Source organism: Wolffia australiana, chromosome 16 (genome assembly GCF_029677425.1).
Source record: "Wolffia australiana isolate 7733 chromosome 16, ASM2967742v1".
NCBI classification, from domain to species: Eukaryota; Viridiplantae; Streptophyta; class Magnoliopsida; order Alismatales; family Araceae; genus Wolffia; species Wolffia australiana.
In genome coordinates, this window is record NC_135850.1 from 6,015,091 (window position 1) to 6,042,965 (window position 27,875).

At 46.0% G+C, this 27,875-nt stretch overlaps 4 protein-coding genes across 6 annotated transcripts; 2 read left to right on the forward strand and 2 right to left on the reverse strand.

The window, feature by feature from the left end:
* Positions 1 to 345: 345 nt before the first annotated feature.
* Positions 346 to 1,256, forward strand: LOC144713468 (peptidyl-prolyl cis-trans isomerase FKBP17-2, chloroplastic-like). The gene has a single exon (XM_078588053.1). The coding sequence runs from the start codon at positions 346 to 348 to the stop codon at positions 1,147 to 1,149; it is 804 nt and encodes a 267-aa protein (XP_078444179.1). The 3' UTR covers positions 1,150 to 1,256.
* A 2,891-nt stretch (positions 1,257 to 4,147) lies between these two features.
* LOC144713466 (Glycine cleavage T-protein family) lies at positions 4,148 to 9,464 on the forward strand. The gene is made up of 13 exons (XM_078588052.1): positions 4,148 to 4,411; positions 5,554 to 5,655; positions 6,354 to 6,387; positions 6,987 to 7,060; positions 7,131 to 7,196; positions 7,340 to 7,404; positions 7,759 to 7,846; positions 7,945 to 8,010; positions 8,355 to 8,520; positions 8,629 to 8,712; positions 8,813 to 8,940; positions 9,028 to 9,192; positions 9,283 to 9,464. The coding sequence occupies exons 1-13, from the start codon at positions 4,175 to 4,177 to the stop codon at positions 9,292 to 9,294; spliced, it is 1,287 nt and encodes a 428-aa protein (XP_078444178.1). The 5' UTR covers positions 4,148 to 4,174; the 3' UTR covers positions 9,295 to 9,464.
* On the reverse strand, positions 9,304 to 11,054 carry LOC144713465 (Pentatricopeptide repeat (PPR) superfamily protein). Its single transcript, XM_078588051.1, has one exon. The coding sequence runs from the start codon at positions 11,047 to 11,049 to the stop codon at positions 9,304 to 9,306; it is 1,746 nt and encodes a 581-aa protein (XP_078444177.1). The 5' UTR covers positions 11,050 to 11,054.
* A 6,597-nt stretch (positions 11,055 to 17,651) lies between these two features.
* On the reverse strand, positions 17,652 to 26,566 carry GTB1 (global transcription factor group B1). 3 transcript variants are annotated; one of them, XM_078588598.1, is made up of 18 exons: positions 26,411 to 26,566; positions 26,219 to 26,329; positions 26,011 to 26,118; positions 25,723 to 25,861; positions 25,568 to 25,655; positions 25,348 to 25,501; positions 24,971 to 25,106; positions 24,643 to 24,901; positions 24,353 to 24,541; positions 24,159 to 24,284; positions 23,696 to 24,082; positions 23,488 to 23,598; positions 22,084 to 22,860; positions 21,857 to 21,998; positions 20,187 to 21,385; positions 19,470 to 19,679; positions 18,405 to 18,813; positions 17,652 to 17,926 (listed from the first exon to the last, which is right to left on the reverse strand). In XM_078588598.1, the coding sequence occupies exons 2-18, from the start codon at positions 26,247 to 26,249 to the stop codon at positions 17,757 to 17,759; spliced, it is 4,635 nt and encodes a 1,544-aa protein (XP_078444724.1). In that variant the 5' UTR covers positions 26,250 to 26,329; positions 26,411 to 26,566; the 3' UTR covers positions 17,652 to 17,756. The 3 variants fall into 3 exon arrangements, with proteins under 3 accessions (XP_078444724.1, XP_078444725.1, XP_078444726.1); XM_078588599.1 differs by having other exon boundaries at positions 26,407 to 26,550; XM_078588600.1 differs by lacking the exons at positions 26,219 to 26,329; positions 26,411 to 26,566 and having other exon boundaries at positions 25,958 to 26,094.
* Between the last annotated feature and the right edge of the window lie 1,309 nt (positions 26,567 to 27,875).

Sequence of the window (27,875 nt, forward strand, 5' to 3'; positions counted from 1 at the left end):
TCCTCCTTTTTCTCTTCCTCTCTTATTATCATCATTATTATTATCCCTCTTCTTCTTCCTCTTCCATTCTCATATTATCATTATCATTATCATTATTATTATCCCTCTTCTTCTTCCTCCTCTTCCATTCTCATATTATCATTATCATTATTACTATCCCTCTTCCTCTTCATCCTCTTCCAGTCTCTTATTATCATTATTATTACTATTCCATCTTCTTCGTCGTCGTCGTCGTCGGCCTCTTCCTCTCCACCATTCTCTTGTTGTTCTTGTTCTTGTTCTTGTTCTTGTTCTTCTCCGTCGCTATCAAATGTTACAAAAATACGAAGTTCGCGACTTTACTCCATGCAATCCGTGATGGGCGGCGGTGAAGGCACGTGGCGGGTTATTACTGGGCCAGAAGATAAGGCAAGACGCGTCCTTGGATCTTCTCCTCTCGTCGCAGACTACGCGCAATATCGAGAAACAGCGGAGATAGAACGGGGACCCGCCATGGCGACCTTCGTGGGATCCGCGAGCTTCCTTCCCCGCCGGGTGTGGAGAAAGAAGACCGTCGGCTCGCAGCAGGAGCCGCCTCCGAAGGGGAGGAAGCGGACGGGGGGGGAGTCGACGGACTGGATCGCGTCGTCGCTGAGCCGGCGGTTCGGGGTGGGCGCCGGGCTGGCCTGGGCGGGGTTCCTGGCGGTGGGGGTCGTGTCGGAGCAGATCAAGACCCGGCTGGAGGCCAACGAGCAGGAGGCCGGGACGAGGGAGATAGAAGAAGAGGTGGAGATTGAGCTGCCGGGGGGGATAAGGTACAGGGAGATGAGAGTGGGAGGGGGGGCAGCGCCGGCGACGGGGGACTTGGTCGTGGTGGGGTTAAGGGGGAGCGTGAAGGGAAGCGGGGAGGTGTTCGTGGACACGTTCGGGGAAGGGGGGAAGCCGTTGGCGCTGGTGTTGGGGTCGAAGCCGTATACGAAGGGGATGTGCGAGGGGGTGGCGGTGGCGCTAAGGCGGATGAGGGCCGGAGGCCGGGCCAGAGTCGTCGTCCCTCCGGAGCTCGGGTTCGGCGATGGCGGCGCCGAGCTCGGCGGCGGCGTCTTGGTTCCCCCGTCTTCTACCCTCGAGTTCGTCGTCCAGCTCGACCGGGTTTCCATCGCCCCCGCTTGATCCCCCTCCCTCCCTGGTTTTCTCTGAATCGACGACTCACCCTCTCTGTTCCAGAGAGTGTGTTTGGGTGAGAGAGAGAAAGGGAGAGTATGAGTCTTTTGTGTGTGTGTGTGTGTGTGTGTGTGTGAGAGAGAGAGAGAGAGAGGTGACTGTGTGTGAGAGAGAAAGAGGGAGAGTGTGAGTGTTTGTGTGTGTATGAGAGAGAGAGAGAGAGTGGGAGGGAGAGAAAGCGAGTGTGTGAGAAAGAAGGAGAGAGAGAGAAAGAGAGACAGTGTGTGAGAGAGAAAGAGAGAGAGCGGTGAGAGAGAAAAAGAGAGTGTGTGTGAGAGAGAAAGAGAGACAGTGTGTGTGAGAGAGAGAGAGAGAGAAAGAGAGTAAGAGAGAGAGGAGAGAGAAAGAGAGGGTGTGTGTGAGAGAGAGAAAGAGAGAGACAGAGAGTAAGAGAGAGTGTATGTGTGAGTGAGAGAGAGAGAGAGCGGTGAGAGAAAAAAAGAGAGAGTGAGAGAGAGAGTGTGTGTGTGAGAGAGAGAAAGAGAGAAGAGAGTTTGTGAGAAAAAAATAGAGTGCGTTAGAGAATGAGAGAGAGAGAGAGAGTGAGAGATTTAAAATTGAGTCAGTTGTGAATTTGAAGTGCTTGTTAAATGCCTAAAGATTTTATTTCAAACATGGCTAAATGGGAATGTTTTTGAGAGAGGGAGCAAAAATCTTGAGACTTCGTCCTGCAAGTAGTTGTTTGATGAAGAGAGCACTCAGGTATAGCAGAAAGAAAACTTCATGATTGTTGATGGGTGATTTATGCTTCATTATTGAAAATATGCGAGGAATTAAATAATGACAAATCCACGAAGTCACAATCCATGAAGGACACGCCCAGAAATTAAAATTTCATCTTTTAAGAATAATATGAAATTCAGTTTCATTTGTAGCAAGTTGAGTTGTCCCTAGAACCAACACATACAGTTATGAAAATCAAAGTAAAACATGATACCTAAAGAAATTCAAAATTCACTTGCACGTGAATGCAGTGTTTAAAAAAGAATGCGAACTTCGGTTTCATGGGCATTTTTACTGAACCTAACTATTATTAATTTTAGTTTTTTTTAAAAAAAAGAATGTCTTTGAAGAAGATATCAGTATAGCCAGTTGAGTTGTCCCAATAACTCACACATGCAATCTATATGAGTCAATCCTTTGTGTTGAAGGCGCGTTGGTGGCTCACTAATCACTCTAGCATATCACTGTAACTGATTCAGAAGTTCGAGTTTGGATAACCAATTAAAATGACAGAAAGTTAACCCATCTTTTTATTGATGAGACTGCACCACATTTCAAGGATCTAACCACTCTTGGGTCATGACACATCATCATTGCCAATACCCCGTTTGTGGTCCTATCTTTACTTATTATTATTATCAGGATTTCCCATTCTTAATTTTCTTATAAATGTTCATTTTTTAGTTAGTTTCTCTCTCCTCATACCCAAAAACAGGCCAATGCTCTAATGGATTATTTGGTGAATCTTGGAATTGAATTATGTTCTCATAATTTGATACTTTCCATGCCTCTCATTCTTTGCACATTGCCACTACGACAAGTCATTGTCTTAAAATGACATCACACACCCAGTCCTCTACTATTGCATGACATTACTTGCCATATTGACCGCCCAATGTAAACAGTCCTTCCCTCACATAGATGCCCCCACCATTTAATTGGATACATGTCCGGTTTGTCGAAGAACATAGTCTAAAGCTGGAGATTAGTTAGAGAAGAAATCTAGTTTCTAACATCCACCACAACATGTAACTCGACACCACATGTGATGCCCTACTGTGTTATATTAGCACTAAAGGTTCTCTCTTAACTCTTTAGTGAATCATAGTTTTCTTCCAGTATTTTCTCGTGTGTTTTTTCACCACAGTGGAATATATCCATGAATTTATGCCTTCAATAGTTTGAGAGTTTTTAATTGGAGCTATGTTTTATTGAAGTGGTTGTAAAAAAGCACTCCCACACTCACTGAACAAAAGGGGATGTACCATCATTATTTTCTCCAAATTTAAAGTGTGAACCATCCCATCCCATGTCTTTCAGAGTCATCCTGTATCATAAACTATGGGTTTTCCCAATAGTTGAGCCAAGTGTGAACATTTTAAGGATTGCTAGGCAAAGTGGAAAGAGAAGATCTAGAAGAGACAACTGATGTATGCTGTGTAATATCCCATGTCATTTTTACACTGTATTGATATTTATATAGATTTGTCTCTTTCATGTTGTGTTGGATCTATGCAACTTTAGTGGGATTACAACTTGCATCAGTCAAGGTTGAATCTTGAGAGAGCTGTTAATCAGCCAATTCACTAGCGTTAGAGATTCTTACCTGATTTTAAGGCCTCTTCTAGCAAAATTCAAGTCATTTTAAAAGAATTAGTCAAAGTTTAGGCCTAACTTTCCATATGATATACCTGCGCTATACAATTGCAAATGACTAATTGCAATTATTGCTCTAACATTTGTCACATAGCACATTTATGAGTTCCAACTGGTTCTACAGGACAATGCTAAGCATCTATTCAAAATTCATAAAAAGAGACAAAATCAGAGTCTAGGGGAGTTCAGAGTCAACATTCCACGTGGCTCCGACATGGACGCATGCGTGGCGGGATGGGGTTGGGTATAAAATCCTTAGTTATTGCGGTCAACTGGAGTTCAGAGTCAACATTCCATTTCGCTCCACGTGGACGCCTGTGTGGGGGGATGGGGTCGGGTATAAAATATTACAAGTCGTTCATTATCGCGGTCAAGTATACTTCAGACTTAACATTCCACGTGGCTCCGACGTGGATGCCTGCGTGGCAGGATGGGGTTGGGTTTACAGTATATCTTCGGAAGTCTTTCGTTATTTAGGTCAACGGGAGTTCAGAGTCAACATTCCACGTGGCTCCGACGTGGACGCTTGCGTGGCGGGATTGGGTTGGGTATATAATCCATACTAGTCGTTCGTTCAGGCGGAGAGAACGGTTAAATGGAGGTATCGCCGGCTGCCTGCTTCTCGCGGATCGGAACGTGGCGAAGATCGGTCGACGCTGCTGTTCGTCGTCGACATGGCCTTCGATCCGCCTTCTCCGGGGAGTTCTGCTGGATTGCAACTCCATCGCCGTGCAATCGAACAGTACGATCTACTATCGCCATCGCGGCCTCTTCATCTGCTTCCTTCGATCTTTCTCCCCCGCCGATCGATTACGACGAAGAGGATTTCACGGTGAGTTGGTTGTTAATAGATTTTTCGATTAACTTATTTGTATACCGCTGAATTGGCAATGAGAGCGCTGGAAATTGAAGTTTTATTTGGGAGGAGTGTTGCGGGAAATGCGGCTGTGTCGCGGCTCTGGATTCAACTATACTAGCAGCTTTTATACTTGTTAGTAGTAAGAAAATTTTTATTTGAAGGAAACGAAAGGCGAGTACGAATAGGATCTAATGGTGAGTTGTTTCTTGATAGATTTTCCGATTAAGTTCATTATATCCCGTTGAATCGTCAATAAGAACGCTGGAATTTGATGTCTTATTTGGTAGTGGCGTTGAGGGAAATGCAGCTGTCTCGCGGCCCTGATTCAACTATTTTATCTGCGTCTATACTTGTTCATAGTGAAGAAAAGTGTATTTGAAGGAAACGAAAGGCATATACGAATAGGATCTAACGGTGAGATGTTTCTTGATCGATTTTTGATTGAGTTCTTAGTATCTCGTTGAATTGTCAACGACAGCGCTGAAAAATTGAAGCTTTATTTAGGTGGAGTGTTGATGGAAATCCGCTGTCTCGCTCCCCCCGCCTGAACCAGAATCGTCATCGTATAGAACAGAAGCGGATACAACTATGTTATCAGCTCCTAAGCTTCTTAGTAGTGAACAAAATTATTCGTGAACTTTTCTGGTGGATTCATATTTGATACTTCAAGAAAGGAGAGACCTATACGAATTGTGCGCCGTGAATTGAGCAATCATTTTGAATGCGCTGAGAGATAGTATGCTCCTGATGTCATAGATTTCTAGAAATAGTTGACAAAATCCTAGAAACGGATAAACTTGAAGATTATCAGGTGAAAGATCTCCTTTAGTCCTTGAAATCATGGGTTTTGAGCATCAGTAAAAGGGCTTTGGTCTGAGACAAAAATAAGATAAAGATGACTTCCTTTTCTTAAAAAGACAAAGATAAAAATGCCTTAAATTTGCCTTCAGAGGCATTCTGAACAATATGTTCAAAGGAAAAGGAAACCTGCGTCGACTTCCTTTCGTGACTTGTCCCAAGCTTTTATGACGTATTGTGCTTCGGGCTGCGGTTTATTCATGTGCCTTTTTTGTATTAATAAGTAGATGTTAAAACGTTCTGTTATTTATTTTCAGGTCAGGCAGACACCTCCCGCGTCCAAAGATTTTTCAGCCACTGCTCTCGGATCATTTGCTGATGATAATATGGCAATAGATGCGGCGTATAACGGAGTTGCGGTAGTAGCACTCCAAAATTCTTTTTATGCCGCTTTATCATTTCATTTTTCAGGCTTTAGTTCTGGTAAAATTGAAATATAATTTCTGCATAGATCATGGTCTTTAGAAGTATCTGCAAACGACTTTGAACTTTTTCTATCGATTTGCTGCCACCTCGTACTTGAAAGTTTATGCGTCCATTGTAGTTAGAAGACTACAGTTGCAAGTTACCCTCCATTCTATTTCTGAGAAAAAAAATCGACCAAATTAACAAGGCTTTGCTCTTCTCGTGAACATTGGGTAGGATTTTATCCTCAATCTTTTGGTAGTTCGAGCGCATAACACCCATTAATGTCCAGACTCTTAATCCGGAAGACATTATTTGGCTCACTTCAGTTCAAGATAATGCCAAAGCACTTTCTGGTCTCTTCTTTAATATTTTAAAGGGATTTATAAGAATTAAATACTTATAACATTTTACATTGTCGCATATTTCTCCCCCTGCTTGATGAATTTTTGTTTCTAACATGGAGAAAACTTTCTGACGACTAAAGTTTACACCGTCGTTTCTCAATGTTTTATGAGGTTCCAAGTGAAAATTTCTCATCTCAACAATCAATCAACAACTTTTTCTATAATTTTTCTGTCAGCCCTGATATTGATACAAATATGCTATGGAAGTCCCCATTGATGTCTCTTCTTCCATTTTTTGCTCCTAGGTGGTCGACCTGACACACTTTGGGCGCCTTAGAGGTACGTCTTTTATGATATGATTTAATTTATGTCATCCTAATAAAATTTTAAGAAGTTAAAATTTTCTCCAGCTGAAAATATCTACTATAGATAAAACAAAGTAAGTTTTAAATCATGATGTACGCAAAATTAGTTGTCTCCAGTATCTCAAAGTAGTTTCCCATAGCTTGTAACTGAACACTCATGGACATCATCCCGCATTCATCGGGTTCGGAATCATTCTTCGAGACTGATTTGAGTCAAGACATGTGACTTCGTCAACCGTGCCTATAATATTCATCGATGTTTTATGTTTCAAAAATTATATATATATATATTTATCGATGTTTTCAAATTTTAGCTTAGTTTTATCCTCTCTCTACGCAACCGTGGACGCATGGATATTTTTAGGACGGTACGTCATTTTTTATTAGTTTTGAGAGGATTTGCGTCCCTTGGAAATCAGATTCATACCACAGTTCCACCATTTAGTCTCAGTTTGGTGAGCTGTCTAAAATTCGATTTAAATCCTGATTGGAGAATCAGATTCAGCTTCATTACCGTCTGTCTTTATCTTATTTTCTTGATATACTGTATTTTTCTTGTGATTTTCTCCTCAGTGAGTGGAGACGATCGAATTCAATTTCTCCACAACCAGACCACGGCTAACTTTCAGGCGCTGTCAGAGGGACAGGTTGCTATAGAGTCAATATAAAATACTTTTCATTCCTTAGGCGGGAAATTTATATCGACCTAATCTTCAGGGTTGTGATACTGTTCTTGTTACATCAACTGCGAGAACAATTGATATTGCTCACGCGTGGGTTATGGTAAAGATTTTTTTCTCTGGCTGATGATTCTTCTCTTGAAGAGATAATTTATTGTTTCCAAATATTTCCCTGCAGAAATGTAAAGTTCTTTTGGCAACATTGGGCATCATTTATTTTAAATATTCGATTATTTTATCTTGCAGAAAAATGCCATTGTGTTGACAGTCTCACCAACAACCCGTAAAACTATTGCAGACATGCTTGCGAGGTCCGTTTTCAAAACAAAATCGCGATCTATGATTTTGAGAATCTACATCTACTCCTGCTTTTGGTTCACTGTTTCTTGTTCTATGGCTTCACCGCTGCCCTGTCTCAACTTCCTAAACATTCCTTACGCTATGCCCACTATTATTCACTCGATGTTCACACTTTAGTGTCTCAAACACATTGATTTCTCTTCCTGAGTTTCTTGATCAAGTTTCATGAGTTCTATTGATGCTCTTAGTTTTTATTAATGTGTTGCGTATATGTCTTTTTGGGAAGTATATGTTCAAAGGCAAGCTGTCTAGGGTATTTGTGTTATTGATTCTGTGTTTTCTTTTTGAAATTTTTTGTGTTCTAGGTATATATTTTTTGCTGATAAGGTGGAAATCAATGATATCACAGAAAAAACGTCTTTTTTCGCTCTGATTGGCCCCAAAAGTGTGCAAGTTAAGAAATAATTCCCTTTACTTATTTCATCTCTTTTGGATATCTTTTTTTTTGATCGACTGATCCTTATTGTAAATTGGCCGGTACTGTGTCAAAGGTTATGGAAGCCTTGACGCTTCAAGACGCAGTAGGGCAGCCGTACGGCACTCATTATCATTACACGGTAAGCATTATCGCATTTTTATGTTCATCGAGATGTCCAGCAAATGTCTCTCTCTCTCTCTCTCTCTCTCTCTCTCTCTCTCTCTCTCTCTCTCTCTCTCTCTCTCTCTCACACACACACACACACACACACAGAGGCACTCTCTCCTAAAAAGGAGAAGGCAAAGACTAAATTTTTTTTTTGAAGAAAACAAGGATTAAAATTTTTAATATACTTTGAAGGATCCCACGCTGTTGAACCCATAGTAGACGATGAAATATCAAATAATTAAAATACACATCGGTGCGCATAATGCTACTAAAAATACTGATTATTTTTATGAATCTGTTTTTCTGGGCCACCAGGTCAACGGCGCCCCAGTCACTGTAGGAGTGGGAAGCCTCCTCTCCAAGGAAGGATTCTGCCTGCTGACGTCACCTGAGTCAGCCGAGCCCATCTGGAGGGCTCTCCTTCGCCAAGGGGCCATACCCATGGGACCCACGGCCTGGGAGAGACTGAGGATCCTCAATGGTAGTTTCACTCAGATTCACAATTAATTAATCTGCTAGACCATTGTTTGGTAAATTTTCAATTGGTCGGTATTTTTCTAATTAGATGAAAAATCTCCCTTTGGTGCAGGTAGGCCGGCACCGGAAAAGGAGTTGACCAATGATTACAACGTTCTGGAGGCTGGCCTGTGGATGACCATCTCCCTTGACAAGGGTCTTCCTGTCTTTTCCCATCTCCAAAATCTTTCTTTGATTAACAAAAATCATACACATAAGCAATCATTCTAAATTATATGAATGGTATTCTTGCGTAGGTTGCTACAAGGGCCAGGAGACGATCTCCAGACTGATCACCTACGATGGTGTCAAGCAGCGCCTGTGGGCCCTCCGCCTAGCGGGCCCAGCTGAGCCCGGCAGCCCAATTACTGTCAACGGCCAAACGGTCAATGCCCTCGTTCCCCCATCATCATCGTCAATTTGTCATCATCATCTTCTTCTTCTTCTTTCTCAGTTGGGGCTGTGTGAACAGGTGGGTGTGCTCACGAGCTACGCCGTGGGAAGAGAAGGCGGCGGCGAAGAGCACGTGGGTCTGGGGTACATCAAGAGGAAAGCTGCTGCTTCAGCTGGTCTGGCAGTGACCGTCAGCGGCGTCACTGCAACCCTCAATTCTGCCCCCTTCCTCAGCCACTCCCTGGTAAGTTTGACTTTAAAACCTTGTTCACCGTTGACTTCTGGCAAGGGGAGCGTTGACTTTCACCCAATCCTTGTCCAATTTTTTTCTCAGGAGAGGAAATAGCCAGCCAAGTCACCAGAAGCCATTGCAGGAGCATTCCCCGGCAGCAAAATGGTGGAAGCGGGTGGCATCTCTCACCACAATCTCCCTGCCGGCGGCGGCGCTGACCCGCTGCAGGAAGACATGGCAGTCATCGCAGACCCTCAGGTTCTTGATCACCACCACTTTGTCCTCGGGCTCCGTCTCCAGAAGCGCAAATGCCACGGCCAGCCTCTCGCTGTGCCGGCTGCCCCCGGCGGCGCCACCAGCCAGCGCCTCCAGCTCCTCCAAAGTCCCCAGGATCTCCGAATTCCGCGGGTGCGACACATCATCCGCGACGAACCCGTGGACCCTGCCGAGGATCTCCACATGGCTCATCCCCGGGTCCTTCCTCAGCCCCTGCCCCCGCGCCATCGCCCGCACCCGTGCCGCACCGCCCAGCGCGCCAGCCTCCGCGTAGATGTTCGCCATGAGGACGTAGTACCCAACGTTCCACGGCTCAAGCGCCGCCACATGGCCGAACGCCAGCTCGGCAGTGGCGACGTCGCGGTGGATCTTGCACGCCCCCAGCAGCGCGCCCCACACGGCGGCGTCCGGGCGGACCGGCATCGAGCCGATGAGCCGCCAGGCCTCGCCCAGCCGGCCGGCCCGGCCCAGCAGATCGACCACGCAGGTGTAGTGTTCCGGCCCGGGCGTGACGCCGTAGGTAGCGCCCATGGCGCGGAAGTAGCGGAGTCCTTTGTCGGCCAGCCCGGCGTGGCTGCACGCCGTCAAGACCGCGACCATGGCGGCGCCGTCGGGGCGGACCCCGGCTGCCGCCATGCGGTCGAAGAGCTCAGTGGCTCGTCTGCCAAGTCCGTGGGCTCCGTAGCCGACGATGAGCGCGGTCCAGGAGACAACAGTCCGGTGGCGCATTCCGTCGAACAGCTCCTGCGCGCGGGCGAGGTCCCCGCACCGCGCGTTCATGCTGATCAGCGCGTTGACCACGAAGGTATTCTCCCGCATGGCTCCACAAGTCAACGCCAAGCGCTCCAGGTCGCGGCCCAGCGCGCGCGCGCCGAGGGCGGCGCAGCAGGAGACAGCGGCGACGACGGTGACTGCGTCGGGCCGCACCCCGGCGCGGGCCATCTCCCGGTACGTCTCCAGCGCCTCCCACGCCATCCCGTTCTGCGCGTACGCCGTCACCATCGCGTTCCAACGGACCACCGTCTGAAGGCGAGAAGAAGAAGGGGGGGAGAGGTCGAAGACGCGGCGGGCGGCGGGGACGGAGCCGTAACGGGAGTAGACGGAGATGAGGCAGTTGGCGACGGCGGCGGCGGACTTGACGGCGCACGCGTGGAGAGAGGAGAAGAAGGGGAAGGGCAGGGGGGGGCAGCAGGGGAGGAGGCCGAGCAGGGTCACGGAGTTGAAGCGCACGCCGCGGCGGAGCATATGGCGGAAGGCGGCGGCGGCGGCGCGCGGGCGGCCGGCGCGCGCCAGCGCGGAGACGAGGGCGTTGTGGGCGGCGGGGAGGGGGGGGGCGGGGCGGAGGAGGCGGCGGGAGAGGGCGGGGCGGGAGAGGCGGGCGTAGGCGGAGACGAGGGAGGTGAGGACGAAGGGGTGGGCGAGCCAGCCGGTGCGGACGGCTCGGGCGTGGAGGTGGGCGGCGGCGCAGGCGGGGAGGGCGAGCTCGACGCAGGAGGTTAGCAAGCCCGGCAAGACGCAGAAGAAGGGCCACTCTCGCCCGCGCCGGACGGCGTCGCGGTAGCGAAGGAGGCGATGGGCGTGGCTGCTCGCCATCGCCAAGTTCGAGCAACGAGGCGCGGACCAGTACCCCGGCCAGGCCAGGCTCTCATCATAGTGCAGGGACGCGGACGGGACGTGGAGGTTCGGGACGAAATTTGTCCCGTCCTACGTCCCATGTTAGCGTAGGGACGGACGGGATGGTTTTTCGTCCGTGGTAAAAAACCGTCCCGTCCAATAACCCCAGGACGATTTTTCATCCCGTCCAGTCCTTCCGGGACGAATTTTTGTCCCGAAATTCGTCCCAAACGAAAAAAATACATTATATATTTATAATATTCTCCTCGCGAGGCCACGTGGCAACATCTCAATCATCGGATGTGAATCCGGCCGTTCTCCGTCCAAATTCGTCCGTCCGTCGTCCGGAGACCTCCAGATGGACGATTTTTCGTCCCATGGGACAATTTGTCGTCCCATGGGACGAAAACCGTCCCATTCGGCGTTCCCAAGGATGAATTTTTGTCCCAGAATTCATCTTTGCCCCTGGACAGGACAATTTTTTTGTCCGGGGACGAAAAAAACCGTCCCGTCCACGTCCCCGATCTATACTCATCCCCAGCACCCGAACAGTACTAACACGTCACACATTGGAGAAGAGAGAGAGAGAGAGGGAGAGACATACAGACGCAGAGACGGATGTAGAGAGAGAGATACAGACGCAGAGACAGATGTAGAGAGAGACGGAGAGAGACATACAGACGCAGAGACGGATGTAGAGAAAGACGGAGAGAGAGACATACAGAGATACATACAGATGTAGAAAGATAGGCACACAAACATACAGACGTATATACAGATTAGGGTTTGACGGTCCCGGTCCGGTCCGGTTTTCTGGCATGGACCTAAACCGTACCTGAAGTTCAGTCCGGTCCCGGTCCGGTCTTGTTCAGTCCCGGTCTGGTTCGGTAGGGGGGGTGGTAGAGGAGCACGTGGGTGGTGGAGGTGTTGTGCGCGTGGAGCAGCGGCGATGAGCGCTTGGGGCGGGTGATGGGAAGGACGACCGGGCAGGGGATGGGTAGTGCGTGGGACAGGGTCAGTTCCAGTCCGGTGTTTTGGCATGAACCTAAACCTTACCTGAAGTTTGGCCAGTTCCAATCCGGTTTTGTTCGGTCTCGGTTTGATCCGGTCCGACCGGTCCCTGGTCCAAAATTCAAAGCCTAATACAGATAGGCTTTGACATTTTGTACTGGGGACCTGTCTGACCGGACCGAACAAGACCGGACCGGACTCTTTCCCACGCACTACTCATCCCCCTCCCCGTTGCCCTTCCCATCACCCGCCCCAAGCGCTCATTGCCGCTGCTCTGTGTGCACAACGCCTCCGCAACCCCCATGCTCCTCCGCCACTCTCGGTACCGGACCGAACAAGACCGGACCGGAACCGGACTGAACTTCAGGTACGGTTTAGGTCCATGCCAGAAAACCGGACCGGACCAGGACCGTCAAACCCTACATATAGATGTCGAGAGAGAAAGAGAGATAGACGTACAGACGTAGAGATGTAGAGAGTCAAGGAGAGAGAGATATACACAGCTACAGACATACATACAGATGTAAAGAGATAGGCATACAGACATGCAGACGTACATACAGATGTCGAGAGAGAGAGATAGATAGATGGACAGACGTAGAGAGTCAAGGAGAGATAGATATGTTAGATCTGTAGGAGGCTTGCGCCGATTCTCTTGGATGATGAAGATCGTACGTGAATGTAAGTCATTATAAAACATACCTCGATCCATCGCGTCTTATCTTAATCGAATCGAACAAGCTTGAGGGGAGGCCTTTTGGATCAATACAGGATGACCCAAGGACCTGGACCCTATTCATAGAAAGAGGTGATACTTAATCCTCTTAGTCTATCTTAATTAATACCATCATTATAATTGAGGCAGGCTTAGCCTCTACACAATTAATTATCATAATTATTGTTATAAATGTACTAATCTCGTCATTAAGTGAATCATATATAAATTGGGTTTTACAACTTATAGCTTAACAATGTGCAATTATATACATGCATATATATATAATTCTCCATAGATTAAGAAATTAATCTAACAAGATTGATGGTGATGCCCTCAAGTTATCTAGGTTTTTTTTCCTAGGTTTAGTTAAAATTTCATGTTTTAGTTAGGGTTTCCCTTGTTTCTCATGGGGCCTATATATAGGACCCCTAGGTTAAGAAGTGGAGAAGTCTCTTTTGAATTTTTGGAAAAAAAAGGAACCAAAAAGGGGAGAGAAAAGAGAAAAGAGGGTGAGAGAGAGAAGGGCGGACGGGAACGGGGCCGACTTTGGCCGCCCGCTACCGTTCTGCCCCCCCCTCCTGTTCCGTCGGGACATGCCGACGGAACCCTAGGCGGCGGCCGTCGCCACCGCCGGGGTCCCAGGTCTGGGGCTTCCACCGCCCCGACCCCAAGGGCCGATCCCGTCCACGGGGCCTACCCCCGCCGCACAGGGCCGCCACCCGCGCTGCCCTGGGCCACCGCACGACCCCGCCCTTGGCCGCTGCACGCTGCCGCCCTCGACACCACACGTCGCCGCACCTGGCCGCCGCCGCTCGCGCCGCCGCCGCCGACGCCGCTGCGCCGTTGCCGCGACGCCGTTGCACCGACCGCCGCGACGCCGCTGCTGCCGCTGCCTCGCGGCCCTCATCGTAGCCGCCGTCATCGCTGTTGCAGCTGACGCCGTGCCGCCACAGACCGCTATCCCGACGCCTGCCACATTACCATTTGCCGCCGTCTCGTCATCCTGGCGGTAGACCTACCCACCCTCCCGTCGTGGGGGCCTGCCAACGTCTCGACAAAGACCACGTGGACGCAGACCATGTGGAGATCTGTCATCCTCGGCTTCATCGAATTGAGGCCCCTCGCAGGACCTTTCCGGGACACCCCAGAGTGGGATGTGCGATCCCAGATGATCGTCCCCGAGTAGGATGAGCGGATCACGCGCCCGCCGTAGGACGTCGCCGACATCATCCTACATCAAAGATATACAGAGATACAGACATACATACAGATGTAGAGAGATAGGCATACAGACATACATACAAATGTCGAGAAAGAGAGAGAGAGAGAGAGAGAGAGAGATGTACATACAGATGTCAAGAGAGATAGACACAAACATACATACGTACATAACAGATGTAGAGAGTTAGGCATACAGACATACAGATGTCCACAGAGAAAGAGAGAGATAGACATACAGATGTAGAGACAGATGTCGAGAGAGGAGAGAGAGACATACGGAGATACAGACATGCATACAGATGTAGAGAGATATGCATATAGACATACAGACGTACATACAGATGTCAAGAAAGAGAGAGATAGATATACAGATGTAGAGACAAACGGAGAGAGTGGAGAGAGAAGACATACAGAGATACAGACATACATACAAATGTAGAGAGATAGGCATACAGGCATAGAGAGTTACATACAGATGTCAAGAGAGAAAGAGAGAGGTAGACATATAGACATACTGATGTCGAGAAAGAGAAGATGCGGAGAGGGAAGAGAGTGGAATACAAACAGACATAGAGAGAGAAAGAGACACAGTGAGACAGATGTAGAAAGAGAAAGAGTGAGATTGGGAGATCATACACTATTCTTTCAAGTCAATAGCTACACCATGTTTTATTCAAGTTCATCGAAATAAATATCTATTTATTATAATTTTCATGTCATGTTTATGATAAAGTATATGAATATCTGTAATAACCTAATGATTTATGATGAGATCATAATGTAATGATCACTAGTCTTTGCACATGTAATCTTAATAATCCTATATATTAGATACTCAAGATGTGCAATCAACTTATTCCAATAAAATATCATTGGCTGGTCTTAGTTGTACAAATATGGTTAATCTTGTAGCCATTCATGTGGAGACACTTCGGACATATTGTGGATGTTGTTTGGAGAAAGAGTTCATTGAATTGATCACTATGAATTCCCAAATAGTATTATATGTGATTATTAATCAAGTTGATTCATGACGCAGTTGTAAAAGTGATCCATTGACCTATGACACTGAGGACATCTCGTGGAGGGAGGACTAAGTTTCCCCCACGGCTTATGACTCTTAAACCATGGATTCAAACAAGACTTAGCTCAGATATAGCAAGAAGTATGGGAATGTGATTGAGTAGTCAGGTGGGGATTGTTCGCCCACAATATAGGAAGAGATTGACTCAAGGAAGACGGTACAGTTAAATCCCTAGCTCAGGTGGTGATGATATGATACTGAAGGAGGCATTATTCAAGGATCCTCATTACGCATCAATATTAACTAAATGACAAATTAGGGTTTGAAGATTAACCATACATTAAGTTGTTTGGGAGTCTCACGCAGATTATAGATTATACATACACAATAACTGAAGATGGTAGAGGTTCCATGAGTTTGTATCTTCTATAGCATAAGCTGTAGGTTTGCATACCACGAGTTGAAAACTTAACCTATAGGCTAAGTTAAATTGTCCTTCATGAATTAAGTTGTATGATACTAAAATTAATCAACAAGGCTAGCTAATAACTATTATTGGGTCATTGAAGTTATTAACTATAATGATAATTGGGCCCAGAGGGTCACACACACAAGATTAATGGGGCATTAGTGGATATATTTTTTACTTAAAAGGGATTTTTGTAAAAAACCTTATTCATTTATTCATTCAACCAAGAAGAGTATCCTAATGGTGAGAAGATTTACAAGAGCTTCAATAATTGTTGGAGAAGAATAAGTGAAAATCTAAGGGCACCTTCGTCACGCGGATACTTCTAGAGGGCGAACATGAGAACAAACTCAAATTTTATCTCCAATAGACCAAGTCAAGAATGGAATAAGTTCCCAACAAAAAACATATTAAGTGCTTTGTTTTAAGCAAGCAGAACTAATTTATATGAATAGAAATATTTATATGATATGCTGAATGAGACTAGGCATCTACTATGTTGGCCCTTATCAACTCCATGAAAGCCAATTTGAAGCTTGCTCATGTCATCGACAAACACAACACTAACATATCAACTTATCAACACATGGTGGCCTAGCTCATGTACCTGGCACACATGCGTAATGATATTTTGTTACACTGTTAATATTCTTACGCAATTTATGATGTGCCCTATAGTGTCTTTTTTGCAAGCAGCTCATTTGCGTACTTTGCTCCTTGAAGGGCACAATTGTCCTTGGCATGGCCTTCAAATGAGATAATCCATGGTGATTCCGACTTTTCTGGTGTGAGGGTCTATTGTAAATGTAAAAAACTGTGTCATGTGATAATCTAGTCATCTGGCACATCAATACTCAAAATTTTGTCTCAACCTTCAGCTCTAAAGCCAAAATTTGGTGGATTTATCAAAGGTGTTTGTGAGACCATGTGGATTCAGAGTCTCCTCTAAGAATTTGTATTGCCTCTCAATAACCCTGTCATGCTTCTCAACAACAATAAGTATGTTGTCAGTCTCAGGCATGGCGCCTCTAAACAGGAACAGATAAAACACATGGGCCTCCACCATCCCTATTCATCAAGCACCAATTCGATCAACATGTTCTTCAAATTCACAATTTACCTACCCAACACCAAATGACTGATCTTCTCACCAAGAGGCTGACCAATATTCAACACGATTATCTTGTGTCCAAGAAACTCCTGGATAATCTCGGCTCTCCAGCTTGCAAAGATGTGTTATGAAGAAGCACATGATGCTCACAGTCTGTCTCTTTTGTGAAAAGTAGCCATTAAAACGTTCATTTTACCCCCTATATATATGTTCATTACTTAATAGAAGGTGTGATTTTTTCATTCTTTTTCATTCGCTTCATCAGCTACTGCCTCCCTAGTTCTTCATGTATATGGCCCAACAGGAACTCACATGTGACTTTTTGGCAGTGTATTGTCTAAAATTTGTTTTAAATCCTAATAGGAGAATACAAATCAACTTCATTAAAATATGCTTGTATCTTGTTTTCTTGGTATGATGTATTTTGCTCAATTTTTACTGTTTTTTGCTTCGTGACTTCATTCCTCGTATCGATTTCCAATGTTTTCCAGACTCTATACTTAGTACTATTCACTCGATGTTGACACTATAGTTACTCAAACAGGTTGATTTCCCTTCCTGAGTTTCTAGATCAAGTTTCATGATTCTTGTTGATGATTTTAATTTTTATTAACTTGCCACACCTTTTAGGGAAATAGCTGTTCAAAGACATGCTGCCTAGGGTATTTGTGACATCGATACTGTGCCTTTTTAAAAACTTTTTCGTGTTCTAGGTACATTTTTTTGCTGACAGGGTAGAAGTCAATGATATCACAGAAGAAACGTCCTTCACTCTGATGGGGCCCAAAAGTTTACTACTAAAGAAATAACTCCCTTCACTTCATCTCTAACAGATCTTTTGCAGAACTCATGGACAGATAATTGAAAATTGGCCGGTTCTGTGATACAGTTGGGCAACCTTTATCACTCGTTATAATATTCCTGTTCATCTTGAAGTCTGGCAAATATCTCCTTGGCCCATCAAGCTAATTTCTATCAGAATTTCCACCCAAGCTAATCTCCCTCCCGTCAAGCTAATTTCTATCAGTAGCAGAGACAATAGATATAACAGCTCGCTATCAAAAAATTAACAGGCCATACAAGCACCCGTATATGAACAAGAAGCACCAACCAAAGACGGGTCAAAATCCTCTTACCACCCGCCGCCGCCGCCACCAGCACCGCTGCCAGAGCCGCCGCTTGACCAGCCGGCAGCTGCAGCACCGACCAACGGCGACCTGCTGCTTCCAGCCCAGCCTCCGTCCTGGCTTTCTCTCCCTCCGCTGCGGTTGTGCCCTGGCTTCCTCTCCGAAAATCTTCCCCCTGCACCCAAACAATGACATCATGAATGTGAGAAGAAAACGTAGAGAGAAAGAGAGAGGGAGACAGTAACAGAGGGAGAGAGACAGAAACTGAGAGAGAGAAAGGGAGACAGATGGTGAGGAAGAGAGAGAGGGAGACCGATGTAGAGAGAAAGAGAGAAGAAGGGAGACCGACATAGAGAGAGAAAGAGAGACAGGGAGGCCAACAGAGATGAGGAAGAGGGAGAGGGAGTCCTTCCGAGAGAGAGAATGAGAAAAGGGCAGACTGACGTAGAGAGAGAGAAAGAGATGGAGGGAGACTGGCTAGAGAAAAAAAGAGAGATGTAGAGAAAGAAAGAGAGTCACAGACAGACAGACGTAGGGAAAGGAGGGAGGAGACAGACGTAGAAAAAGAGAGAGACAGAGACAGAAAGAGAGAGAGGGAGATAGAGAGAGAGAGAGAGAGAGAGAGAGGGAGACAAGTAAGAGGAAGAGAGGACCTGAGGTGATGGAGTTGGAGCGAGACGGGGCGGGGCTCCGGATTGGGACGACGGCAGCGAGGGATCGGATGGAGGGGGGGGCGGCAGGATCAAGTGGGTCGTCAATGTGGCGCTGGAAGAAGGAGACGAGGCGGTCCAGGTGGTCGAAGTCACGCTTCCTGAAGCGGAAGCCCTTTGGGTAGACGCCAACATACTCATGGTGCGGGTTGGCACTGCGGATGTAGGTGAGAATGAAGCTTCCTGGATGGTCATGCGATATGCCAAAGGCGTATGCGATCCTTGCTGGGTTATCTATCTTCTCGGCCCGCAGCGCCTCGTCCACCTCCACCTTGCTCCCTCCCCTGAACTTGCGGTACCCCAGCATGGCCCGCATGTGCCCCACCAACGGGTCCACGTAACGGTCCATCACCTGCACGTACCGGTAAGAGGCATGAATAGACGACGGAACTTGACATACCAGACAGGACATGACATCATTTCGGACCGGTCACAGAGTTTTTTGCTTAGTTCTGTTTCCATTAGTCTGAGGGAATGGACAAAATGGATGACTCAATGGCACCCAATGATGGCAGTGCATCAAGAAAAAATCAAACAGGCACGTGATGACGGGTAGAACACAAGCCACCAAGGATTTAGTTCCATTTTCAGTTCCGAGGTCAGGACAGATGACTGATGGCGGTCAAGGACGGAACGGATGACGGGTAGACATCTATTCCCGACCCTTGACCCTCATCAGTAAGGTTCAATGGCCAACAACGGTGCGGATGGAACGGGATGAAAGGGTCATTTGGACACTCATCTATCACAATCTGACAGGCTGGACGGATGCTGGAATGAATGGAAGATGGTTCTAAACCTAGAGTAAACCAGCGGCACCCACTGACAGGACGGAACGGGACAGAAGGCATAAAGGCTTTCATTATGTTTCCCGTTCAAAGGTCAGGATGGATGACTGATGGTAAGGAACGGAACGGATGACTGCATGACATCCGCCCCAAACCTTAGCCACCAGACTCAATTCCTTGGCCCATCTAGTTTCCTAATAAAAAGTCAACGGTATCTGACCTCATCGAGATCCTCAAAGGTGTCGTCGCCGATGGAGAGCTTCTTCCCGAGGCGGAGCAGGCTGGCCATGTCCCGCATGTCCTTGTCGCTCTCCACTATCTCCTTGTGCGTGTACACCCCATCGCTCACCTTGATTGTCAGTGTCAGGTAAGACGGTCCCTTTGAGCTCGGCCGCACTATGCTCTCCCCCGCCTCCTTCTCCGCCAGCAGCTGACATAAACATAATTTCCTCCATCAGTTACAAGCAATCGTTCTATTTTCTCTCTACAAATCTATCCAAACATCTGAAAGATAATCCAGTTGATGAAACAATCAAACAAGCATCACATATGTACATATATATATATATGAAAGATGACAGTGATGAAAGAGAGGATGCAACCAAATATGGATTATAGATGACCCGATTGATGAATCCAACCGAGCAAAAATACAAGCGTGAATGATGAGACGGTTGATGAAAGCAAGAGAGAAACAAACAGAAGGCAAGAAAGAGTGCAGATTTATTAGTGAAAGACGACCAGTTGATGAATGAAGGAGAGTAAGAGGCACATCTATACCAGAAATGACCCAGTTGATAAGATCACACGTATATGATATTAGATGTGAAAGATGAGCCAGAGAAAAGGTGGGTTTGAGGAACCAAGCAAACAAGCATGTAAAATAAGCAGATTGCCAGACAGAGAGATTAGAGGACAGAAGGGTAGAGAATGATACCTGGATGGCCTCCTCAGAAGAGATATTTTGGAAGCGCGGATGGACAATCATGCGGGGCCGGAAGTGGCGGCGCCGGGGTAGGGCCGGGTCCTTGGCAGAATCCTGTGATGGAGTCGGGCCGCGTGGGAGTTCACCCTCGACATAGTACCGATCACGTGGCAGTCCCTGGACAGCGCGTTTGAGGTCGCTCTCCCTGCAGGTCAGATAGGCCTGGCATCTGTGCTTGTGCACCGCCTTGATCCGGCAGGTCAGCACATCCCCCTCACGCACCTTCTCATGCACCCGCCCTGCCTCATCCCGGTCATCACACAGGTCCTCTGCCACAGAGATGACTCCCCTCAGCCCTGAGTCCAATGCGCAGACAATCCGCTGCTCCTGCACCCACCGAACAGTAACCTGCACCACCCTCCCCACTGCGAGAGTCTCGTCTGTCTCACCAGACACCATGAGAAACTCCTCGTCCTGGTCCGGTTCCTTGAATGTCGCCCTGCGCTCTGCAAACCCACAGAGCAGCTCCATCTTGATGTCCCGCAGGGTCTCCCGCTTCCTGGCGCCACCCGGAAGCCGCCGCTCAACATCCTCAGCGTACTTGCCCACATGAAGCGCGCGGAGGACCTCAGGCTTGTCCCGCACGTGTTCCACTGCCATCTCCTGCGCGTCCTCGTCCATGTCCTCCACTGCCTCCCCCAGGTCATGGGCACACACAACCTTAGCCATTGCCTTCGCTAACTCGTATGACTCAGGGTGGATACGTGTGTCATCCAGCAGGTCCATCATGTGCGCAGCCGCCGCCCCTGCTGCTCCGCCACTGTGGCGCACGCGGAGGAAGCCCACACAGTTGATAAAGACCTTCTTCTTTAGCACCCCCATGGCCAGCTCCTTGCGGCTGAGCACACTGCCAGCGCGGGCTAGTGCCTTTTGGAGAGCAGCTGCCTTTCGCGGGCCCAGCCCAGAGATGAACTGTAGCTGGGCAAAGAGCCACTCGTGGGATGCTGCAAGGTTGACATCGAGGCCCACCTGATTGGTCACCTCCACCATGATCTGTTCCACCATCTCATACTTGTCATCTGTTGACAGCAGCTCCTCCAGGGGGCACAACTTCCATGACAGAATCTCCTTGCCTGGTCCGCACAATGTTGCCACCATTGCCAGTGGGTTCTGCAGGTACCGGCCCAGCCCCACCGCTCGCCGCACAATCCCTATCAAACAGGCACCACCATATCTTATATCATCCACATGATACACTCTTTCTACTAACCATCATCATGAAAAAGATCATAAGGAAACTGATGATGCGGAAGAGAACGATAATGATGATGAGCAAGACGTCATCCATCATTCCAACATCAGCAAGAAAAGGATAATGATAACGATGACGATGATGGATCACCATGACAGAGATCATGAAAATGTCAATGATGCATAGGAGATGGTGGTCATCTTTCCACCAGAACTAAGATGCAGGTGGACGGTGGCAGACAGTGGAGATGACAATGATGAAGATGATGACGAGAACTATGATGATGATGATGGATCACAATAATCGAGACTATGAATATGAAGAAGAGATTGTGGTAATCTACCCATGATAACCAAGAAGATGATAACGATGATGGTGAGGACAATGCTGACGATGATGATGGTGATAACATTGAGATAGTGATGGTTACCAGGTTGTTTGGGAAGCTGCTCAGAAGATTCTCGAGAAGTTTCAAACAGCCGGGGCAGAGACTCGTCACCGAAAACAGGGGAAGTTCTGTCGAAACCAGGGGCCATGTCCCTGGGGTGATGCTCCACTATTCTGTATATGATCTGAGAAAGAGTACAGAACAAAAAATCCATCATTTTGACAGACATGAACAAACCAACAGAGACTTGCCTTTAATGTGATGATTACCTCATTGATCTCGTCCTTCAGGGTCTTGCAGGTCATATTAGCAGCACCAACACAGACTGCGTGTGGCTGGTGATCAATCATAAACTTGAGAACCTCCTCCTGGTCCTTCTTCTTCCTTGGCGGATGGTCGCCATTGCCTGACGACTTGAGATTGATCGAACCCGCATACAACACATCCAGCAACTCCCCTGCTGCATCCAACATCACAAAAGTCGTCGCCGGCTTACCGGGCCCCCAGCAAACAGCCATGACCTTCCGTGCAGCTTCCTCGTCCTCCTCGGAGTCCGGCCGCTGGTATGGAGCGACAGACACCTTGTTCCACAGCCGCTTCCCATACTCATTCAGCAGCCAGCTCTTTGCGCGGGCAGCCAGTAAAGCCCTGGCTTCCTTCTCCATGGATGGAAGCACGTGATTGAAGAAGGCATCCTCCAGAATCAGCCGCCGTTGCTCATTCCACAGCTGCGCGGACTTGCTGACACACTCACTAAGATAGTTGTCCTTGGCCTCAGATATCAGCTTCTGGAGTGCCCTCTCTGGCATTTTAATGGTGACCTGAAGGAGTTTCTCTTCCTCAGCTTTCTCAATCAGCAGCCACTGAGCGTCATCAAACTTGGAAAGAGGCTTCTCCCGCAGCCACTTGGCACCTGCAACAGGGTGGAAGGGATCTATGGTAGAATTTCCTTCTGGTGTAGGACTCGTGGACACGACTGCTTCTTCCATGTAGACGCCCCTGACATACTTCCTCACAATTGGCTCGCAGCTGATCTCCACAGCGGCCTATTATATTGAAAAAAATCAAAAGAAAAATGACATCCGTGTTAACGAAATTAAATTATAATAAAAAATTGGTTGAGAATGAAAATCCAAGAATTTCTGCTCTGCATTTCAGAATAAACACTGTAAACGAAGAGGATGAGAAAGAAAACCAAGAATATCTGCTTCGAATGTCAAAAAATACTGCAATGACGTTTAGGAAATTGAACTACATCTGCTGTGTATGTCAAAATACCGCATCAGCGTTTCTGAAATTAGATTATTACAAACGAAATGTGTGAGATAATCTCTGGTATGTATGTAAAAAATACATTTCGCTTGTAATTAATCTAATTTCCCAATCGCCGATGCAGTATTTTTTACATACATACCAGAGATTATCTCACACATTTCGTTTGTAATAATCTAATTACAAACGAAATAAGAGAATCACAAGAAACGGGTGAGATAACCCACAAATCTCGCGTGTGTATGTTAAATAATACAGCAATTGCGTTTCCATAAACTAGACTATTATAAACAAAATGGGTGAGAAAACCCACATATCCCAGTTATGTATGCCAAAGATCTAAATTTTTCGAATATGTTTTCCGTTATGGACATGAGAAAAACCTATTAATGCGTGCTTACCATGTGTCTGGCACCTTTAAGCACATCTTGTGAGGATTCGAACATGGCACACATGAAATTAGACGCCGCTTCATCAGGAGTTTCCTTTGTATCTTCTAATTCGTCCAGCCTCTAAACGATAATAACAACGAGATCGATTATTCACATTTATAGACATGATGAAACATCTTATTCCAACTGGAGAAAAGAAAGAGGACGAAATTTGTACCATTTTTTCCAGCGCCAGATGCAAGCCAAATTGCTCTGAACTGAAGCCAAAATTCTTTGCAACCTCCCACAACCCTGCCTTGCAGCACACGCTGTACAAGGATTTTCTCTTTGGTCTCTTAAACTGCCCCTCGTCGACCTCCATTTCACTCGAGGGAAAATGTAAGTTAAATTTCATGTCGACATCCTCAACTTCCCTCTCTGAGTTAGCATCCTCCAGAGCCTTAGTTACAGAGTTATACAGCTGATTGATCAAGTCTAGCCTCGTCTCCTCTTCCACCCTTCGGGCCTCCTCTTCATACCGCTTCTCGTAGTAAGCCTTAAGAGCAGCTTTCCTCTTTCGCAGAAGCAACCACTTCCTATCTAGACTGTGCACAGCCCACAAAGCCTACAACAATTAAGCCAAGACAGTGAGATGAAATCTCATAAAACTAAAAACGTAGTTCATGGAATTGTTAAATAACCTTGTGCCATTTTATTTTTTGTTTCGCCTCAGTGCCATCAGCCTCCTCTTTTTCTGTTGAATCCACGCTTGGATCCTTCAGCAGACTAAGACAGAGTTCCTTCCGATACATTGCAATGAATGGAACCTAAGGGAAGGTCATTGCATCAGAAGAATGAAAAATAAAATCAAAATAAAGTGAATAAGGACTCTTACATCAAGCTTTTGAACATGAAGCATCCCAAGAACGTGCCCGATATCTTCTTTGTTGATTCCTTTGATCATCTGGGGATCACCCAAGAGCGGTGAAACCCCAGGAGTAGTTAGTTGGGCATATATCCAAGAGCTTTCTTCTTCTATGCTTTGGTCATCGACAGGAGGAGGTCCTGTGATCTCTTCAGATAGCTGAAGAAAGCATCAACAAGAGTAGAACTTTAAGCCCACTGAGGAATCGACAATTTAGCCAAAGTTCATGGTCCAAAGTAAGAACTTTAAATTAAGGCAACCTGTATCCTTTCCGGTATATCTGTTTCTCTGATGATCTTGTCCCTCGGCGTCATATACTTCTCTTCAAGGATCAAGGGCTCAAATTCTTCTTCAAGTTTCTTCTCTCCCCAGGCAGCCTCACTTCTGCCCTTCGAAAGCCCTTGTTTTCTGCGCTCCAGAAGCTCGTCTACATCTCCGAAGATCTCATGGGCTTCCTGCAAAGCCGATGAGGACACACCAAATGCTTGCCTCATCTTCTTCTTCTTTGTTTTCTTTCGCCTGTTTCAGAAATTCAGCAACTATAAATGATACAGCTCCCAACCCTAATAGAGAGAGAGAGAGATGAACCTGATGGGAACACCATTTTCGTCTAAGTCCTCCTCATCAACAATGAAATCTGCCATCTCGTCTTCTTCTCCCATATATGCGTCTTCCTCCTCTTCCAATTGCTCCTCTTCCTCGGCAATATCCTCAAGAGGAACGGCTGAGAAATGTTATGTTACATTATGATACATGATACTGAATTTAATGGCTTATCAACTGAATCTAGAAATGAATCGGTAAAATCCTCTTAGGTACAATATAAAGAAATCATTCTCTTTGTTGAGTGCAGAAATGTATTATACCTTTTTATCCAAATCAAATTAATAAATAAAAAAAATTCAAATTAATAAACAAAGGTCAATGCCAAGCGTCCTGGTAGAAAGTACAGCTCAAGAAGATACCTTCGTCATCTCCAAAGAGACTACGCTTGAGTTTTTCCTCTGCAGAACGACCACCGCGGCCATCTTTCTCAGATTCCTCTTCATCAGAAAAACCTGATCTTTCATCTTCAGCGCCCCTACCCGCCTTCTTAAGACGCTTGAACTTCGTACTCCCCTGCTCACAAGATTGGTAAAAATAAAAATTACAGTTGATGGGCAATTAAAAGATGTCAGCACTCACAGGTTTAGGCCGATGAAAGCCAGTGATGTTATTATCTTGCAGCAATTCGTAATCGTCTTCGTCAAGAACATAGTGCTTCTCTGATTCTCTGGGGAAAATAAAAGGATTTTCACAAAAAAATCCAGTTATAAATGAGTCGTATGTTCTACACGAACCTTTTTTTCTTTCTCTTTTTCTTCTGCCTCTCTTCGTCGCTCCCGCCCCTGTTCTCCTCTTCCTCTTCCTGTTCTTCCTCTTCCTCCTCGTCATCGTCTACTATAAACCCATCTTTCTCGTACTCATCCTGTCCCTCCTCTAAACAAAAAACACACAACATAGTCAGTGGTCAGCCAAGCAACTCGAATTCGCTGGGAATTATAAAAAAAGAGCTTATTTTGATCTGCGAGATACCCATCAGACTGCAACCCAAGAATTCCTACTGAATTTGATTTTTTTTTTCAAACCTTCTTCGTCTTCTTCATCCTCATCGTCCGCCCTCGCCCTCACATCATCATCCTCTGCGGCATCCCCGTCCACAATCCCAACATCATCCTCCTCCTCTCCGACATCATCTGCGGGAAATCTCAAAAATCAGCGAATCAACGAATTGCAACAGAAGCCGAAGTTCAAACCCCAGATCGCAGTCGATGAACAAGAGATTAAATTTCTCACCCTCCTCATCCGAGACGACTCTCCCGCCCATGATCAGCCCTTGGGCGAAAGCCCAAGCCGAGCCCTTGATTGAAACCACAAATCACCCTTGATTGAACCAAGTCGGAAACCCTAGAGCGCGACAACGGGTCAACTGGGAAGAAGGGGAAATGCCTCAAACGAGGAACAGAAGAAGGAGAGGAGATCACCTACCGAAGAGAAGCCGTCGAGCAAATCGGGAAGAGGCGATTTACAACTCTGGGTGGCGATCAGAAGCAGCGAATCAGTACCTCGAACGCGAATCCACCGCCCAGAACGATGAATTTGATCGGATTTTATACCGTGTTACCTCTTCTCAAATTACTGAATAAACCTTCGGAAAAAGTATTTATATTTCTAAGGAGGACGCCGAAATAGTCATCATCCATATTCGAATGAGAGGTTGCAGTACCCAATATCCGATATAGTTGTGCATTTTATGTGCTTATTTTGATTACAATGATCATAAATGCGTGTTATTGATGTTTAAAAGAATTTCTATTTTTCTTGATTTTACGGTATATTAACATTTTTCTGGCATTAATTTCATGAATAAAATAATTTATTTCAAGGGTTTATTATATTTTTAAAATGATATTATGATTTTTCTGGATTTCCTTGTATTGCTATGAATTTTTTTTAATTCCAATCCATAAAGAAAAGTTACTGAGTCAGAAAATATAATTACGAATTTATTTATATATTTATATTGAATTAATTGTTATTCTTCCTTCGAAGGAGTGTGTGCCATGCTAGCAGTCCGCTATACAAATCAGAGGGAGATACTCGAATAGTTTAGATGGCTCCAAATTCAAACTAAGATATATGATAGATATATATAGTGATCCACAAGGGGTTTCGAGCTGAGATATTTAGGGTAGTTCTATTTTTCCCCCCTCTATCCATTCACCATATTGGATCTATAAATATAACTCTTCATCTTTGTAAAAAATGCATCCTTGGATTTTATTTCTTCTTAAAATTAACAGAGTGATTTGCTTATTCACAATCTAGTTTGGGTCTGTTATTGTACTCCAAAAGTTAAGGATTGAAGGAGTGATACTCGGATCAAGACACCTAAAGGAAAAGGCCTTCTCAGATTATCGACCACGTGAAGATGATGTTAATGTGATATTTGTCTTTTTTCAACTCGTGTCTTCTTCCTTTTTCCTAAGTTATCATCGCCAATAACTAGGTTCCCACTATCACGCACACCACCTCCAACTCTATCACTTGTTGGCGTGTATCCGCCTCCATCTTTGTTGCTTCAACGACAATAAAATCATCATCACTTACCCCACTTTGTCAATTGTTGACGCGTATTCGCCATCATTACTGTCACTAATGGATATTATGTGGACGTCAAGCCAATCACACCACCATGTTTATTTAAGTTCATTGAATAAATTATTATGTTCATTATTATTCCACTGTGATGTTTACAATGAAGTCCATGAATACGTGCAATGACAAAGTGAATTATGATGAGATCATAATACAGTGATCATTAGTCTTTAAACATGTATTCTAAATATTCCTATTTGATGGATAGTCAAGACGGACATCGAATTGTCCAGATAGAATGACACTAATCGATCCTACTTATACGATAAGTATAGCTAATCCTGTGGCCATTAGT